At 41.7% G+C, this 17,431-nt stretch overlaps 1 protein-coding gene across 3 annotated transcripts in view; it reads right to left on the reverse strand.

Moving 5' to 3' along the window:
• Window positions 1-5,034: 5,034 nt before the first annotated feature.
• The window catches only part of trpc4a (transient receptor potential cation channel, subfamily C, member 4a), a 101,855-nt gene continuing 89,458 nt past the window's right edge, over window positions 5,035-17,431 (reverse strand). For all 3 annotated transcript variants that reach the window (XM_050039926.1, XM_050039934.1, XM_050039928.1), the window contains 9 exons: window positions 13,971-14,316; window positions 12,960-13,099; window positions 12,664-12,864; window positions 11,729-11,850; window positions 11,345-11,540; window positions 11,041-11,235; window positions 9,114-9,155; window positions 8,626-8,715; window positions 5,035-7,474 (listed from right to left, as the gene is read on the reverse strand). In XM_050039926.1, coding sequence (XP_049895883.1) covers window positions 6,773-7,474; window positions 8,626-8,715; window positions 9,114-9,155; window positions 11,041-11,235; window positions 11,345-11,540; window positions 11,729-11,850; window positions 12,664-12,864; window positions 12,960-13,099; window positions 13,971-14,316 — 2,034 coding nt within the window. In that variant the 3' untranslated portion in view covers window positions 5,035-6,772. The remainder of the gene's footprint in view (window positions 7,475-8,625; window positions 8,716-9,113; window positions 9,156-11,040; window positions 11,236-11,344; window positions 11,541-11,728; window positions 11,851-12,663; window positions 12,865-12,959; window positions 13,100-13,970; window positions 14,317-17,431) is intronic.

Below are 17,431 nucleotides of genomic sequence, written 5' to 3' on the forward strand. Positions count from 1 at the left end.
GGACTTATATAACAGCTCTGCATTTAGGAAATACTTCTGTATGTTTTGGGAATAAAAAACAGTTTGTGACTGTTCGTTTTTGCATGTATGTGTGTGCAGCAAGCCATATTATTCACTTGAATAAATCTAATTGGAACAGTGAGCCTTGTGTGTGGTGATTCTCAGCTTTTACAAACCTGAGCCATGTTTGGAACAACAATGATCATATCAACTGTACGTGTGTGTCTGTTTTCATTAGGTTCATGAATTTACTGCAGTGTGTTATTGCTGTTGGAGCCTCAAGCACAAGGTACTCACTTCTCTGTCCCATGCTGTAGGACAAAACTAATACTTTTTTCTTCTCAGTTTCGAGGCATAACTGAACATATACAGACTGTAGTTCGTAGCAGGTCTTTTTTTCCCCCAAACCTTTGACTTAGATGGGGCAATTGTGACAGGACACATAGGTGTAAGAACACAGAAAGCAGCTCACCTTGACGACAAATTCCTGGAATCTGATTTCATCCCATTTTTAAAAATATAATTATTAATTTGGACCCATTACATTTTTAGATATTTGATTTATTTTGGGGACAGTATGGATTTTTAGAGGGATCACATTAATATCTAAGCATTAAAGGGAAATCTGGAGGTTTAGGACCAATCAGTGTAGCCAAAATTAAAAATGAAACAATATTTTGAGCTAATATGTACCATTACATAATATTTATATTACTGAATAAGATTTAACAATCTTAACAATAAACTGGACTGGACTGATCACATAACAGCACTGTACAGGAAAGGCCAAAGCAGACTCTACCTGCTGAGGCGGCTCAGGTCTTTTGGAGTGCAGGGGGCGCTCCTGAAGACCTTCTTTGACACTGTGGTGGCAACAGCCATCTTTTACGGAGTGGTCTGCTGGGGCAGCAGCGTCTCGGCTGCACATAGGAAGAGACTGGACAAGCTGATCAAGAAGGCCAGCTCCGTCCTGGGGTGCTCTCTGGACTCTGTGCAGGTGGTGGGAGAAAGGAGGATGACAGCCAGGCTGTCATCTCTGAGGACTAATGACTCCCATCCTCTGCAGGAGGAGATAAAAGCTCTGGAGAGCTCCTTCAGCGATAGACTGATTCACCCAAAGTGTGTGAAGGAATGCTATCGCAGGTCCTTCCTGCCTGCTGCTGTCAGGCTACATAACTAGCACAGTAAACTGCACCATGGACACTTTATGGACACCATAATAAGCATAACTGTCCCCCATGTTGTTGTTGTTTATTTGCACATACAATATTCACTTTGCACTAAATATGCTCGCTTTAATCCATTGCTCACTTTTTTATCCACTGCTCATTATTATTATTATTATTATTATTATTTATTGCTGTTTCTTGTATTTTTGTATTCTTTTTGCATGCCTAGTTTTTTTAAGTTTTTAAATTTTGAAATCTTTAATCTGACTCTTTCCCCTTGACTGCTGTAACACTGGAATTTCTCAATTGTGGTATCAATAAAGGTGTATCTTATCTTATCTTATCTTATCTTATCTTATCTTATCTTATCTTATCTTATCAAGTATTATAAGTAAGTATAGTATAGTAGAGTGTGGGCATGTATACAGCGGTGGACAAAGTATTCAGGTTTTTACTTAAATAAAAGTAGAAATAAAATGTACAAATACTCTGTTACAAGTAAATGTCCTGCATTCAAAACTCACTTTAGTAAAAGTACAAAAGGTGGGGAGCAGCTGTGACTCAGAAAGTAGAGTGGGCCGTCCACCAATCAGAAGAGAAGATCAGCACTTTGATCCTTGGCTCCTCCAGTCTGCATGTCTAAGTATCCTTGAGCAAGATACTGAACCCAAATTGTGCCCGATGGTGAGTGTGATAAAAAATGAGTAGTAGGTGGCACCATGTATGGTAGCCTCAGCCATCAGTGTGTGAATGTGACTCGCAGTGTAAAAAGCGCTTTGAGTGGTCAGATGACGAGAAAGGCACTATCCTAGTGCAGGTCCCTATCAGCCTCAACATATACTTAAAGCTCCAGGTGTGTAGACTGACCCATTTCAGACTCATGTATTATTGACTTATAATTGCATTCATGTGTTCATCACTTGAAAGTTGCGGCTAGTAATGGTGGAGCTAATTTAAATTGCTCTGTATACCTCCGGGTGGCTTTTTTATATTACTGAAACAACATTTAAATAAACTAAGTAACTAGTAACTAAAGCTCTGACATAAATGTAGTGGATTAAAAAGTACAATATTTAGCTCTGATGTGCAGTGGAGTTCATGCAGAAAGTAGCATTACATGGAAAAAATCAAGTAAAGTATATTGTACTTAAGTACAGTACCGAGTAAATGTACTTAGTTACATTCCAGCACTGCATGTATATATGCTAGTTAGAGTGTTTTCTATTCATGTGTTTCTGCATCAGCCGGGTTCAGAGCAGTTGAAAGATCCATCACAAACCCAGGAGCATTTCTGCACAGCCTTTTGATCGCACGCGGAGAGCAGTTTCATCATCTGTTGAATATTTCATCTCTTTTTCACTCGCTTGGTCACTTGTTCGCCGATTGAACTTATTGAAGTACAAACAGGAAAGTGACAGAAAGCAGCCAGTTCAGAGGACACAAAAATGCAGTCTGCGGGAGAACACAGGAGGCAATTTTGCTTTCATGCATGAGTTTTTTGAAACGTGTGACTGGCTTCTGTTTTAAACAGTGGGAAAGTGTTATGGAGTTGCTGGAACCTGCGATTTCTGCTGGGCTTTACTTCTTGTTCTTTGTATGGCCTTGAAGAGAAGAAAATTACTTCTTTGTCTTCGTCTCTACATCTTTCTCCACTTACAGAGAGCGATTACAAATGGCTTGACTTCCCGGACTGAGCAACACACGCACAAACACTCATCTCAGAAGGAGAAAAGGTAGAGTCAATAAGCCACTTTCACAGAGTGAGAAAGAAATTACTTTGCAAATGTCCGTAACCTGCTGATGAGCTACTAGCACAACATGTGGAGACTCTTTAAATCTGGACAAATGAGGCCTTAAAGATGAATGCAGCAATACACACACGGGGCCACACGCTAATTATAGTGGTCGGTGTTAACCCCTGCTTCTCTTGTCCTTGAGCAAGACTCCCAAATTAATATATTGTAATTAGGGCTGTCATTAGGGTGTTCATTTTGGTTAATCAAGTGGCTTTGTCACATGATGGAGGCAGATGAGACAATGCTGTTTGGCCCTGTGAATGGAACATTTACATTTAAAAAACGCCCAGATAGAACTGTTGATAGGAGCACTGTTCTCTGCAATGTCAGCAGTAACAAATTTTCATCTCAGTACAAAAATTAATACTTCAACCCTGAAATATCACCTCAGTGCAAAGCATTTAGCAGAAAACCCTGAGGTTGGAGCTAGCACAGCCTCTGATGCTAGCACTAGCAGCCAGTCTTGACGAGGCATTCAGCTGAGTAAGTCTACCTGTGACTGACTTACTAACTCCCTTGCATAATGGTTTGCAATGGACTGCAGGCCAGTTTCAGTGGTAGAAGACAGGGGGACAATGGTGTCCAAAATCCAGCAGCTTTACTACGACACAACTCTGCCAAAATTCATTTAACACAAGTTGTTATTAATTAGATTTTTTTTTTTTTTTAATCACTTGACAGCCCTAATTGTAATCTAATGACTGTAGTACACATTCGATTAACAAAGTCATGCAGATCATAGGACGTTTTCAGTGGCAGTTCATGGGGTGGAAACATCTCAGCATATAAATGAAACATTTAGAATTTCCTCTGGTTGTGTGGTTTTGTTGCACTCACTATTAAAAGTAATGGAAGGACATTTCAGCTGTTAATGGACAGACTGTTGTCGGAGTAGGAAGGAAAAAGCTTTCTGAGAGGATTCAGTAATTCTGTCCAGTGCTTGGTCTAACTCCATTAATGCACTCATTCACTTCAGTGACTCACACTGTTTAACAATACCTCCATTCAAAGCAACAAGAGGGATGGTAAAACTCAAACCGTTTGATATATAAAGTTGAGTGTATGAAAGACAGTGTGTTAAATGTAACTGAATGGAAGATTTTGCAACAAGAGCAGAATCCAGATTAGATTCTTTTAATTGAAAAATGACTGAATAACTCTCTAAACAACGAATGAATTCATATTTGGAGAATTTATAATCTACAAAGAATAGTTACCTCGGGTTACCTTTGTTACCTTGGATTTCCTTAGGCCTGTAAATCATTCTTCCACACAGCCACAGACACTCTGCACCATCCCTAATTATAAATGTATGTGTTTTTAATTTGGAGCCTTGGGAGTGGAGTGAACCTTGCGAACTTCTGTTTTTTTTCAATAAGAGCATAAGTCAAGTTAAGTGAAAGATTTTAAACTAGCCAATTAAATACAAACGTTTATGTCATGTCTATAATGCATTGGGATCATATTTATAATACATTATAATCTGTCTATATGCTGACTAACTATGGTCATAAGAACTCATAAATATTCATAATCATTCATTCATTATCTTTATGACTATATTTACAATGCATTTAGTATTACTTAAGATACTTGACCTTTTAAGTCATTATAAAATGCTTTACAGTGTGTTATGATCATTGTTACAAAGCATTATGAATATCTATGAGTACATATAACTCTAATTATACACTGCTAAAAGCATTATAAGTGTTTATAATGCATTATAGACATGGAAGATACAGAAAGTGTTTCCATAAATACAGCAAAGCAAATAGGGCTGTGTTTTTTAAGCGACTGTTTAACCAAACCAAGTATGTTTTTGGAGTTGAAGACCTTCATGAATGAGCAAGTGAGTGACTCATTATTACACTAATTAAAACATCATCATCGTTATACAAACTGTAATCACTTACCCTCAAGCAGCTATCTAGAATAGAATATCATCAGCAAAAAGTAAAATCCTCCAAAGTGGCATCTGTCTGCAGTCTGCATTGAACAAAAGAAGCAATCCAGATGAAGAGTATATTTGATCTATGTTTTAATCTCTATAACATCATTCATTCAAACTAACATTACGTCTAAAGGTACCAGTTAAAAACAGCAAATCTCTTCAAAATAACAGGTTTATTTTCTATAGTAGTGTTAAAACATGAATAATATGTCGCTTTAAATAATTGATAGGCTGTTTTCATATTGTATATCTCACATTATTCTTCATCGGCCACATTCTACTTTACATTTGAGAATACTTGTCATGGACTGTCACTACTAAACGTGCCGCTGTCCTCTTCAGAATGATGAGAATCACAATCCCAGGTTTTTGCATAGAAAAACATTGACAGAACCGTTGTTGCATGATCAGAACTTGACACTTCTTTAAGATACTGTATACCAGACTGTAAAGTGTGTAAAGTGCAGAGACAGACAGAATAAGGCAGAGAGTCGGGTCTAAAACAAACACATCTATTGCTCTAGTGAGATAAGGATGGGGGGAATTAAGCGATTAAGAGATAAATGGGAAAGAGGTAGAGAGAGATCGATGAAGGAGAGAGTGTAGTGAATAATGGTAAACTTGAAAAGAAGGGCACACGGCAGAAAAGGGACTGGGAGAGAGGAGGTTAAAAAGAGAGGGAATCATCAGTTCAGTTTCAGGAAATAACAACAAGTCCTCCGACCCATACGACCACGTAGGTTGTTTGTTCCTACCCTCTAATACGACCAACAGGAGTGTTTCCTAAATAACACTCTTATCGGTGGCAGGAGATCAACATAAAAACAACATATATGACCATTAACAGTCGCTGTTTTAAAACTTGGTTAACAATGTAAAACAGTCGCAGTTAGGTTTAGGCCACAAAACCACTTTTTAGAAAAAGATCATGTTTTGGGTTAAGTAACATTACATAGGCTAAGTGATGTAAATAACTCAAACGCTGACTTGAAATAACTCAACACTGACTTTTTGTTTCACACACGACACAAACAGTGGTCTCCTGGGTCAAAGTCCTGTGTTTGTTTGATCCATCCAACCATGCAACCTCCTCCCTACATGGTTGCTCTTCATACTATGTCAACTAATTTCCTCCCTTGCTCCCGTCATAATATTACTACCGCTGTGATCTGGGAGGTAGAGTGGCCGTCTACCAGTCGGAAGGTCAGTGGTTCAATCCCTAGCCCCTGCAGTCTATTTAGAAGTGTCTTTGGGCAAGATACTGAACCCCAAATTGCTCCCAATGGCTGTGCCGTTGGTTTGTGAGCGTGCATGATGAGGAGGTGGCACCTTGTATGGGAGCCTCGGCCACCTGTGTATGAAAATGTCTATGAACGGGGCGAACGGTGCCTGTAGTGTAAAGCACTTTGCTATAAATGCAGTCTATTTACCATTCAGTCCATTACTACAGCCACTAGAGGTATGGAGCATCGTAAGCTGCGAGAACAAACGACCTATGGAATCGTTTCTGGGGGGAGGACAGTCTCAGAAATAATTAGCCTCTAATCATCTGTAGGGATGAGATTAGATGAAATGACTTTATCCTAAAATCTTAATCCTTGCGATGCTCACACAGAGCTCTGTTTACCTTTGCTGCATCTCCACTGCTAATATAACAGCATTTAAAACACTTGAACCAAAGGCCTCCCTGAGTCTCCAAAGATCAAAGCTGATCATTAGTTTAGTAATAACTGGAAAAGTTAGACTCTATGCAAACAAACACCCTCACTTGTAGCTCACATTGATTGTCAGCCTCTCTGTCTTCAGTCCAGCATTACTTGGCCTGTATAGTTATATTCATGTATCGTCACATCTTATGCTTCTTCTCTAGATGGCAAACATCCACTAGCCACTGAGTCACTACAGGCTAAACTCTCCTTATCCTTTTCCTCCGTTTCTTTTTTTACACCTTCATCTGAGCTGTTGTTGGTGTTCAAGACCTTGCTGTTTTCATTCGGAGCCTCATTTACTGCAGCTTCCTCCTCCTTTTCTGTCTGCAGGAGTCTTTTCTCATCCACACCTCTTGCCTTATGCTCTTTGTCCTGCTGCTCTGTGTCTGAGCCCCCAGACTCCCCTGCTTCCTCTGACAACGAGTACATCTCTCTGCAAATCTCTCCCACACCGGCTGTGGCTTCACTGCCGCCCCAGTGGCGTTTCTGGAACAAGCCAAAGTCAGTATTATCTTTGGAGGGATTTCTCTTCTGACTTGACTTTTCGCCGGAGCTCTCATCAGAGACCACAAGTCCGTTAGGTAGACCATTGGAGGCTTCAGGTGGCCTGGGTGAAGCTGTGGAAGTGCCCTGCTTGAGGATGGATGCGATGATCTTGAATCGGTTGTGTTTGCTTTTCACCTGGCTGCTCTGAGGGGAGGGAGGAACCTTGAGCGAGGAGTTGGGGTAAGCAAGACTGGACTCCACTGAGCTGCTGCTGGCTTTTGCCCCCTGTAGAGCAGGCTTCCCTGTCTTCATCATGCCCATCACCTCATAACGAAAGCTGGAGATATCTTGTTTCAGCTCCTGGGAGGGTAGAACAAAAAGTGAACTTCCCTGGTAAATTATCTTCTGCTTTTAATTGGACTATTAGTCCCAGTTGTCTGTATTCGCAGAGCACTTTGCAGAGTATCGATTCAATTTCAACTCAGCCAATACTAAGCAGACAAAGGGTAATTCATAAAACAGCAGTTTTGTTTTCTCACAAAACATACAACAACATTTTAATTTGGGACATTTTTTAGGCATTTCAATGTACTTGGAGAACCCAAATCACAGAATTGGCAATGTGCCTTCACAAGGCAAAGGTCTATACTGCTAATGGGCAATTAAACTCACCTTATGTTGCTGACTAAAAGTAGATATTGCAATTCAGTCTTTTTAAACCTGTAGTAACTTATGTGTTGGCCACTTGAGGGTAGCGAAAGACAAGCTGTAAAAACAACATTAACTCTTGATGTACGTAGCAAACTTGTTCGCAAACAGTGGCCTATTTAAACATCCAGCAGACATGGAGCAACATTAGAATTGATTTGGAGTAGTTTGTCTCCTCCTGATAAACTGTAGTACAATATTGACTGTCCTTTTTACTCAGGTTTTGGTCTCCATCAGCTCTTGAGTGAAATATCTGGCTATTCACATGGGCGGATTATGGGACAATGGGCCGCTGAAAAGGTTCCATGTCTCTATGGTAATTGTGTGTCTCCTTGTGGTAGTTTTGCGTCACTTGTTAGTCGTTTTATGTCTCCTTGAGGTAATTTTGTGTCTTTTTTGGTAATTTGGCTGGCCCTTCGCATCATTTTGTGGGTATTTTGAGCCTCTTCCTGTTTGGTATGTGTTAATTAAAGTGTTAATTAAGGGCCCTTGTGCAGGCCAGTTCAGTAATCCATCAATAGCTATTTAGCAGCTAAATGTCCCACTATTTTCACCAGCTAGTTGCTAACTGTGTCTGTCTGCTGTTTGGTGCTGAGCAGGTATCATAAACAGTTTATTCAGCTGCCCGCTCACGGTGGTGAGAATGAACCACAAAGTCGTGGGCCGAAAGACCGAATCAATTAGCAGAAAAATGTTACAAATCTCTGCTCTGACTGCAGAGTCGGGTGATAATTCTCTGTGGGTTCAATGTAGAAGTATTGATTATAGCCGCTTGTTCTTTTCTCTGTATGAACTGTGCCTACCTTGAAGTTCTCTTCAGTCAAGCCTTCCTCTGTTTTGGCATCTCTGATCATGGCAGCCACATAACGTTTCACCAAGTTCCTCAGTACCTCCTACATCAGTGGGGAAGAAAGGCTTTTGAATACACTAAAATCTTCTAAAATTGAACAAAACTCACAGTCAAACAGTTAGGCAAAGATGAAAAATATACACACACCAAAGGAAATGCATTTGAAGCTGTATCTCATATGAAAATGCTACAATAACCACCTGCAGATATGGACAAATAGGAAATCCTCTACAGAGAATGGCAATGAACATCCCACTGGGCGTAATTGTTAGGCCTATTGTATGAGACATCGCAAAAGCATTCTATTGACAGATGAAAATCGAAAGTGTAGAAAGGCAGTCGAAGAGCAGACTGTGTGATCCATCACACACACACACACACATACACACTAACAGCGGACAGTAATTGTTCTCAGCTTGCTTTGAAAGAGACTACATTTACCTGATACTGATTGTTTATCCTCAGGTTCTCTGCTGCTCGCCTCTGCACAGACATTAGATGCCAGAGAGGATGAGTTGGGAAAAGAGTGGGAGATGAGAGAAAAAACATATTTAGTTTTCTCTTCACAGCATCACACATTTGTATTAAACTTTGCTGTCTGTGGGTTTCACTGCATATGGCCCCTGAGTGTTGCAGCACAGCACAGTTACAGTTCACATCCGTGTCTGTCCAGAGTCATGTGTAGCCATGACAGTAAACAATGTTTCAAACATGAATGTTGCTGCAAAGAAGCTACATATTCTAAAACCTGAATGCTTCAGATACATCTTCAATCTGGCAGCACAGAAAATCTATACAATTAGCACAGTTTCAAGGCGGGCAACCAAGATTAGAGTCACTAATTTAGTATCTGACCCATTCTCTCTTCTGTTCCTGAGTTATGACATTGAGTATTGACCAGAAAAGTGTTTTTGCAGAACTCAGGGATGTTACAGTGAAGTTGACCTTTGAGCTTTTGGATATACAATGTCACCACTACATCCTTTCACCCTATTAGACTTTTGTGTGAATCTATGTCATAATTAGTGTACAAATTATTTAATTGTAGCCAAAAGCATGTTTTGTGAGGTTACAGTGACCTTGACATTTGACCACCAAAGTCAAGTCAGCTTATACTTGAAGCCAAGTGGATAGTTGTTAGCCTGGAAATCCAGACCCAAATCTAGAAAGATTTAGGGTCTGGCTATGAGTCATGCAAATGGCCCAACTCGAGGGGCGGCACCAAGCATGCATTTGAAAATATCACTGCACGCAATTGGATAATGCTACGACCAATCAGAACAATACACAGGATGACGTATCCAGAGCGCTACCAGCAGAACTAACTGGTAGATTAGACTCTTGCCGTATCCGGTCGGCAAAACAGCAAAAACGTCCTTTTTGCAAAGGAAAGATTCGAGCGCCGTCTTCTGTTCCTCTTTTACTTTAACTGGTGTTCATCCGTAGCCATCTTGCAATGTTTACTGACTGATTCCGGACTTCGTCGTCGCAGCGCTGTCGTCATCTGTTTAGCTCGCCTCTGGCCCGCCTATATCAAATACACCGATGTGATTGGTGCAGCTCGGCTCCAAGGGCATGGGTAATTAGCATCATTACTGATTGCCAGAGTGACTCGCTGAGCAAATTCAAATTGTGCTCTTGTGAGAACTCTGGATTTCCAGGGTAGATCTTTTGTGCCAAATTTAAAGAAATTCCTTCAAGGTCTTCTTGAGATATGAGACAAACCCAAGTTCACAGTGACCTTGACCTTTGACCATCAACATCAAATCAGTTCCTTATGAGTTTGAGTGGATGTCTGTGCCAAATTTTAAAAAATTCCCGTAAGGTATCCATGAGAATTCGGGTTCATGAAAATTAGATAAACAAGGTCACAGTGACCTTGACCTTTGACCTGTGACAACCAAAATCAAATCACTTCATCCAAGGGGATGTTTCTGCTAAATCTGAAGAAATTACCTCAAGGCATTCTTGAGATATCGTGTTCACAAAAATGGGCAAGACAACCCGAAAACATAATGCCTCCGGCCACCACGACTATCACCGTTGCGGGCGTATAAAAAGAGGGGGGCAAGGGGGGTTGTGGCTAGCTCATTTGTAATCACACGACAAAGCATGTGTCAACATTGTTTGTGTAATTACTCTAACTGCCAGAGGGGGAACACAGACATTTCTCACTCATGCTTTGATGAATATTTTTTTAGTATTGACTGGTGTTGACTAACAAACCAGACAAACAAACTTTTCTTTGTATCTCTGCAGTGGTGGTTCTACCCTAAATGGCGCCCTGGGCGACACCCCCCTATGGCCGCTACTGTATCTCTGTGAAATGTATACAAATGTGTGTTTAAGAGTTTGACAACTGACTTACCCCAATACTTCCAAAAGTTTCAGGGGGCTTGGATCTTGTCCTCTTGCACACTTGCCTCTTGATCCAGCACATGAGGTACCAGAACGATTTAGGGCTGGGGATGATGTTAAAAGGGGCCGGCAGAGTGGCCCCTTCTTCAAAGTAACTCATCCACAGCTTTGTCCTGGCAAACTTCCACTCAATGTCTGCATGATCCTAAAAAAAGATTAGGGTACGTGAAAAGCACTGCCAACACAAATAAAACACGATCTATTCCACACTCTCATGTCGCTTTTTGTTTGCAGTGTGTTTGATGTGTGCTCACAGCAATGTGTTGGTAGGAGTTGTTCATCATGGCTATGAGCATGTTGAGGAGCACCACAAGGGAGATAATGTTGTAGGTGCCAAACATGGTGGCGCCTACAAACTCAGTGAACTGATGGTCAGCATCCACATTGGTCACATACAGGCTTATCAGACCAAAGATTGACCAGAAGAGAGACTGTAGCGTCTCAAATAACCTGCAAGGGAAAGATAAGTGTTACTCAGATTCAGCTAAAAACATCAGTTTCTCTTAGCAACTAAAAACTTTTTTTTAGTATCACACATTTTGCAAGACTCACACCTCTCTCTTTCTTTGCCACTCAACTTCACAACATCACACATTTACACTACACATGCAAGCAAGTTTAGATTCATGTTAACTCACGTGGAGAATGCGTTATTCTGCTCCACACAGCGGATGCCTTTGCATTTTCCCTTCTCATCTGAAGCCTTGGTCTCATAGTAAAAGTACAACTGGTTCAGCCCGTTGGCGAAGGCCAAAAGGACCTGGAAAAAGAGAGAAGAAGTTTCTGAGGCAGTGGTTTTCTGCTAGAAAATGTTGGATTGCTCCCTCTGGGTTGGGAGAGAGTTACTGCCCCAAGCGAAGGAGTTCAAGTATCTCAGGGTCTTGTTCACAAGTCAAAGTAAAATGGAGCATGGGATGGACTGGCGGTTTGGCGAGGCATTCGCAGAGATGCAGGCGCTGGGCCGAAACATCTTGCTGAAGAGAGAGCTGAGCTGGAAGGCAAAGCTCTCGATTTACCAGCCCACCTATGTCCCAACCCTCACTTGTGGTCAGGAGCTTTTGTTAGTGACCGAAAGAATGAGATGGCTTATACAAGAGGTTGAAATGACTTTCCTCTTTATGGTGACTGGGCTCAGCTTTAGTGTGAGAAGCACAGAAATCTGGAGGGAGCTCAGAGTAGAGCCAAAAGGGGGAGAGCTGAAAGGGGCCAGTTAAGGTGGTTTGGGCATGTGATAAGGATGCCTCCTGGGCGCCTCCTGTTAGAGGTGTTCCAAGCACGTCCAACTGTTAGAAGGCCCGGGGGTAGACACAGAACACCCTGGAGGTATTACATATCTCCTCTGGCTTGGGAACTCCTCATCATTCCCCAGGAGGAGCTGGAAAGTGGTGAGGAGTAGAGGCACATCTGGAATACCCCACTCAGCCTGCTGCCCCTGCGACCCAGCACCGGATAAGCAGATGAAAATGGATGGATGGAAAGAGAAAAGAGTGTGTGCAAAGCAGATGCAATTATTTAAGCCAATCAATGTGTGTTTTTTTGGTTGTTTTTTTTTGGGGGGGGGGGGCATAATTACCAGGCAGTAGATGAAGAGGAACTTCAGGATGTCCAGCAGCATTCTCCCAAGTGAGATCTGCAGTGGCCCCAGATGAGAGTTGGCAGTAAACAGAGAGATGAGGCGCAGGGAACTGAAAATGTTTGCTATGGCAAACACCGCCTCAGCTACTAGCGTTGGGTGCCACATCTCCCACTGGTTCCTGGGTTTACTACCACTGTACTGAACAGGACAAAGAAGGAAAACATAAAGTGAGGACATAAGAACATCAACACTAGAACTGACCATTTTACTGTTATTCAAAGATAATTAGTTACCTTAGTGTAGGCTACAATCTTGAGGGAGATGGTGGCCAGGTATAGAGAGTTCATGACAAAGTCCATCAGGTTCCACCAGTCATGGACGTAGTCTTGGAAACCACCATCCCACATTTGTTTGATCTCTGCCCAGATGAATCCTAGAAATACAGAGACGGTCTAATCATCTGTTCAATAATATCCCTATACCATGGACATGAAAAATACTTATTGCTGATTGGCTGGGAGGTGGTATTTCTGATAGTCCTTTCGAGCATCCAAGGTTGTGCAAATAAAAGTCATGTTTATTTCCTCCATAGTCAACTTTAAATGAGTGGGACTTAACAAGACACAGTGACAATGCTAACATGCTAATGTTTAGCACATACAAGGTTTACCATGTTAATCCTAGTTTAGCATGTTTGCATACTCACATTCGATTAGCACTAAACCCAAAGTTCAGTTTAAGCTAATGGGAATGTAATTAGTTTTATTGGCAATTTGTCATTAACCATTAACCACATATTAAGTTACGACTTGATGATGTTACTACATTAAAAGTCCAGTTCGTTCTGTGAGGAAAGTTTCATGGCAACCAATTCAATAGTTGTAGAGACATTTCACTCAAAACCACAGACTCATGGTGGTGCTAGAGGAAGAGTCCGTGAACACCAGAGTCATTAGGAAAAATCCAGTCACTTAAAATTCATTTGCAAGCGTCACCGTAGGTGGAATCTAAGAAAATGTACTTTGTAAAAACCAGACAATAGATTCAGCACCTTTGTTTTATGCAACATCACTGTTTTGTGCTTCTGACAGGCATCGTCTCCATAACAACTCAAGCTGAAGCCAATGGTTATCATAGTAATTGGAGCCATTTACCATACCAAACTGAGGGAACAAAAAACATGGTCACACAATCTTCTCTCCTCTTTTTGCCTGTGTTAAGTGGCCATGGTGTTACTGTCATACATCAGCCCACTTACAGCCTTTCTCAACTAAACAACCTCAGTCCCCACCCCGTCCACTCACCCAGCACCCATGGCAGGATCATCCACTCCACAGTGGTCGGTGCAGGGCCCTGTCTGTCCTGCCTGTCCTGCTCTGTGGTGACAATGTGCTGGGAGGCAAGGAGCAGCAGGAACAGAAAGGTCAGGTAGGACGCCGTGTGGCAGATAAACTTGATGAAGGGCTTGCGGATGAAGAGGCCTTGGCGACTCTTGGGAGCGATGAGGTAGCAGAGAGCAAACACGGGGTAGAGGAGGCCAATAAAGACACAGGTGAAGAACTTCCCTGCCCAGTGGCGCCGCCTCCAGCCGGGGAACTCATCATACCAGCGGGACGCCAAAAGCTGCTGGCAGTTTGGCTGAGCTACAAACTTAAAGAAATAAGGAGAGAGTTATACTTTTCCATTTGATCTACAGAGATAAAAAATAACTCCTCATATACTAATCTAAGGTATAATTCCAGCATTTACACCTGATATGAGACAGCATCCTCTGCTTTAGGCTTTTTAGTGGTTTTACACAGAACAAAATGCCCCAGTGACCACATGCCAGAATTAGCACCTGCAGCAAGTTCCAGTTCAGAGCAAACAGCGTAGGAGTAGGAAGTGTTGGTGGTGCAAAAACTGAAGAGTAATCAGACACATATTTTAGAGGGAAAGCGAGTAATGGCTATCTTGACTCACAAACAAGCAAAAGGGAAGCTTACACAGGCTGTGAGGTCAGTGAAAAGGAATGTACGTGTAAAGAAACTCTGAGGTCATGCTTTTAGATGACTGCATTGGATTTCTTTATGATTCTCTTGAGATAATAACACAGCACTTCTTCCTGAGATGTCTGAGCATGATTGGAACTTCATCGACAACAGACAACATTTTGTCTCTTACCCACGACAACACTGATTGAAAATGTTTGCAATATGAATCAACATGTGGGAAATATTTTGTCTTTTTTTCTGTTGTTTGATGTTTTTCTGTCTCTGCGGGATCAATACCTTATGTGACTGCAAAATGCAAAAGTTATTGCCACGCTCCTCTTGGTAACTGAGCACAGGTTTGAAATGATCAGCGAGGCCAAAATATTGATGCCTCAGAACTGCAGCTGTGCTGTGGGACTGCCTCAGCCAAATGGTCTGAAGCATCAGCAGCATCTGGTGATAATCTAGAGCTATCTGGGATACATTCCCGTTCCAAAAAAACCCAACAAAAACACACAAACAAACAACATACTCATACTCAATTGTATAAATGAGTCTAACAGCATGGGGACATGCAAACACACTTACGCAGCCACACACAGCGTTGTGAAATATCACGTTGAGCCTCTATATCAGAGTCAAAGTGTCGACCGGCACCGTTGGGTGCCAATTCACCAACTCTGCAGCCTGGTTACCATGGGAACCAGAGATCCCTATCTGCGTCTGGGTCGGAGTAGAATGGCTCATATTTCCATACTTCGACTACAGTGTTGCCACAAAACTTGAGATGAAATGCAGAGAGGGAATAGGGGAGGACGGATTTCATGGATGAGTGGAGAAGAAGAGGAACACTCTTTCTTTTTACAAACAAGAGAAAGAAAGAGAGAGCGTTAAGATTGTAGGGATGACAATGACACGGCTCCAGCTCTTTGTATCACCAACGCAACAACATATTCTGATGACGGAGGAATAAAGAGGGATGGAAAACAGGAAAAAGGCTCCCCTGCTGGTTTCTCTTTTCATATGACTCCTTTGAGCGTGAACCTTATTATAGACAAAACGGCTAACCTCATTAAGTTGCAACCAAAGTCTGACGAAGACCCATGGGTGCAGGCTAAGTCTTGCAATGAAGTACTTTAGCAAGGTAAATAATAAAATTAGAAAAATAAGCCATTGTTTCAAAAACTGCAGCAGCTATAGATAGAATTGTCTCCATCTATTTAAAGATAGCTTTGATCATTTGATCACAGCTGCTCTGTCACAGGTATTTGGACTTCTGGGGGCACAAGCGACTGATCCAGGGATAAACAAAGAAGTTCCTTTTTAGCTTTCATCTTTCACTGCTTGTCAGAACATTATTCCTAATTAATGATAGTAAACAAGAGGTACTTGAGCTGTCTGATGTCTTGCCTTAATCAGTGTGATATATTAAACACTGACCGTGGTGCTAACGAGGTCAGAAATTAAGCTAATTAGCATTGTAATGAGGAAATGTATCCATGCTGATATTTGTCTTAGCACATGAGCTGTAATAATAGCGTAATCTCCAAAACCTAATTAGATTATCTTCTTTACAAGGGGCATCTGTGGAAGTTTTTATTTAGTTTTTTTTCAGTCTCAGTACTTTATTTTACAGCAAGATGCAGTGGAAAGGGGCACTGTCATATTTTAGAGAAGTCCAAATGTGTCAAAACCCTCTGTTATTTCACCCTCCCTTCATCTGTCACTATCACTTTCTGAACTCAGCGGTGGTAAAGTATCATGTTTGCCTCAGGTGACATGTTGGCACAACTCAAACAGAATCCCTCCTGGTCCTCAGTCCATTTGGGAAAGTGTCTCTACATGCTTTCTTGCCTCTCTGTCAACTGTCCAAAAGTGCCAAGAAAATGCTTACAGTATCAGTGTGTGAGTGGACAAGTGAGGTTGCTTTCTGTCTCTGTGAAGTCATGTTCCCCTGCAGCTTTACCAAACATAAAAGGCCTGCTGAAACTCCTCTGCTCTGCTTTCACAGACACACACTGACAAGCACACAACTAAGCTGGCTATTTTGTAGCTGCGTTTTGCTTAGGTAAGAGCTGAAATACAGATTGGATTTGAAGTCCATAGATTTTTAAGACCTCAGACTGATGTTTCCAAATGTTTTTTAAAGAAAGAATAAAGCCAGTTGTACTCTATATTGGTGCTTTTGTTTGCTCTTTAAAAGCCACTAAAGGATAATTTCAGTATATTTCAACCTGAACCCTATTTTCCCATGTTTTTAGTGTCAGTGTGAACAATGGGAACAGCAATTTTTTAAATTGGTCCAGTATTGAGCGGGTGGGCTGCAGCCAGCAGCAACGACACAAGCTGCATTGTAAACACTCGGGGCATGCCCTCAATGTACCTCCACTAAAAGGGCTACAGAGATTAAGCTTTTTGTTAAAGAATAAGATCATTTTTGTTTAACCAGAAACAGCCCCAAAATAGCTATCTCCAAACCCACCAGACTCCAGCCTATCCCAGCTGACATTGGGCGAGAGGCAGGGTTCACCCTGGACAGGTCGCCAGACTATCACAGGGCTGACACATAGAGACAGACAACCATTCACACTCACATTCACACCTACGGACAATTTTAGAGTCACCAATTAACCTGCATGTCTTTGGACTGTGGGAGGAAGCTGGAGGTGCCAGAGAAAACCCACGCTGGCACAGAAGGGCTCACCCACTCCAGGGTTCACACCAGGAACTCTCTTGCTGTGAGGCAACAATGCTAACCACTTACAGTTTTTTCTGTCATCATTTACACAATC

This window comes from Epinephelus moara, chromosome 3 (assembly GCF_006386435.1).
Source record: "Epinephelus moara isolate mb chromosome 3, YSFRI_EMoa_1.0, whole genome shotgun sequence".
Taxonomy (NCBI): Eukaryota; Metazoa; Chordata; class Actinopteri; order Perciformes; family Serranidae; genus Epinephelus; species Epinephelus moara.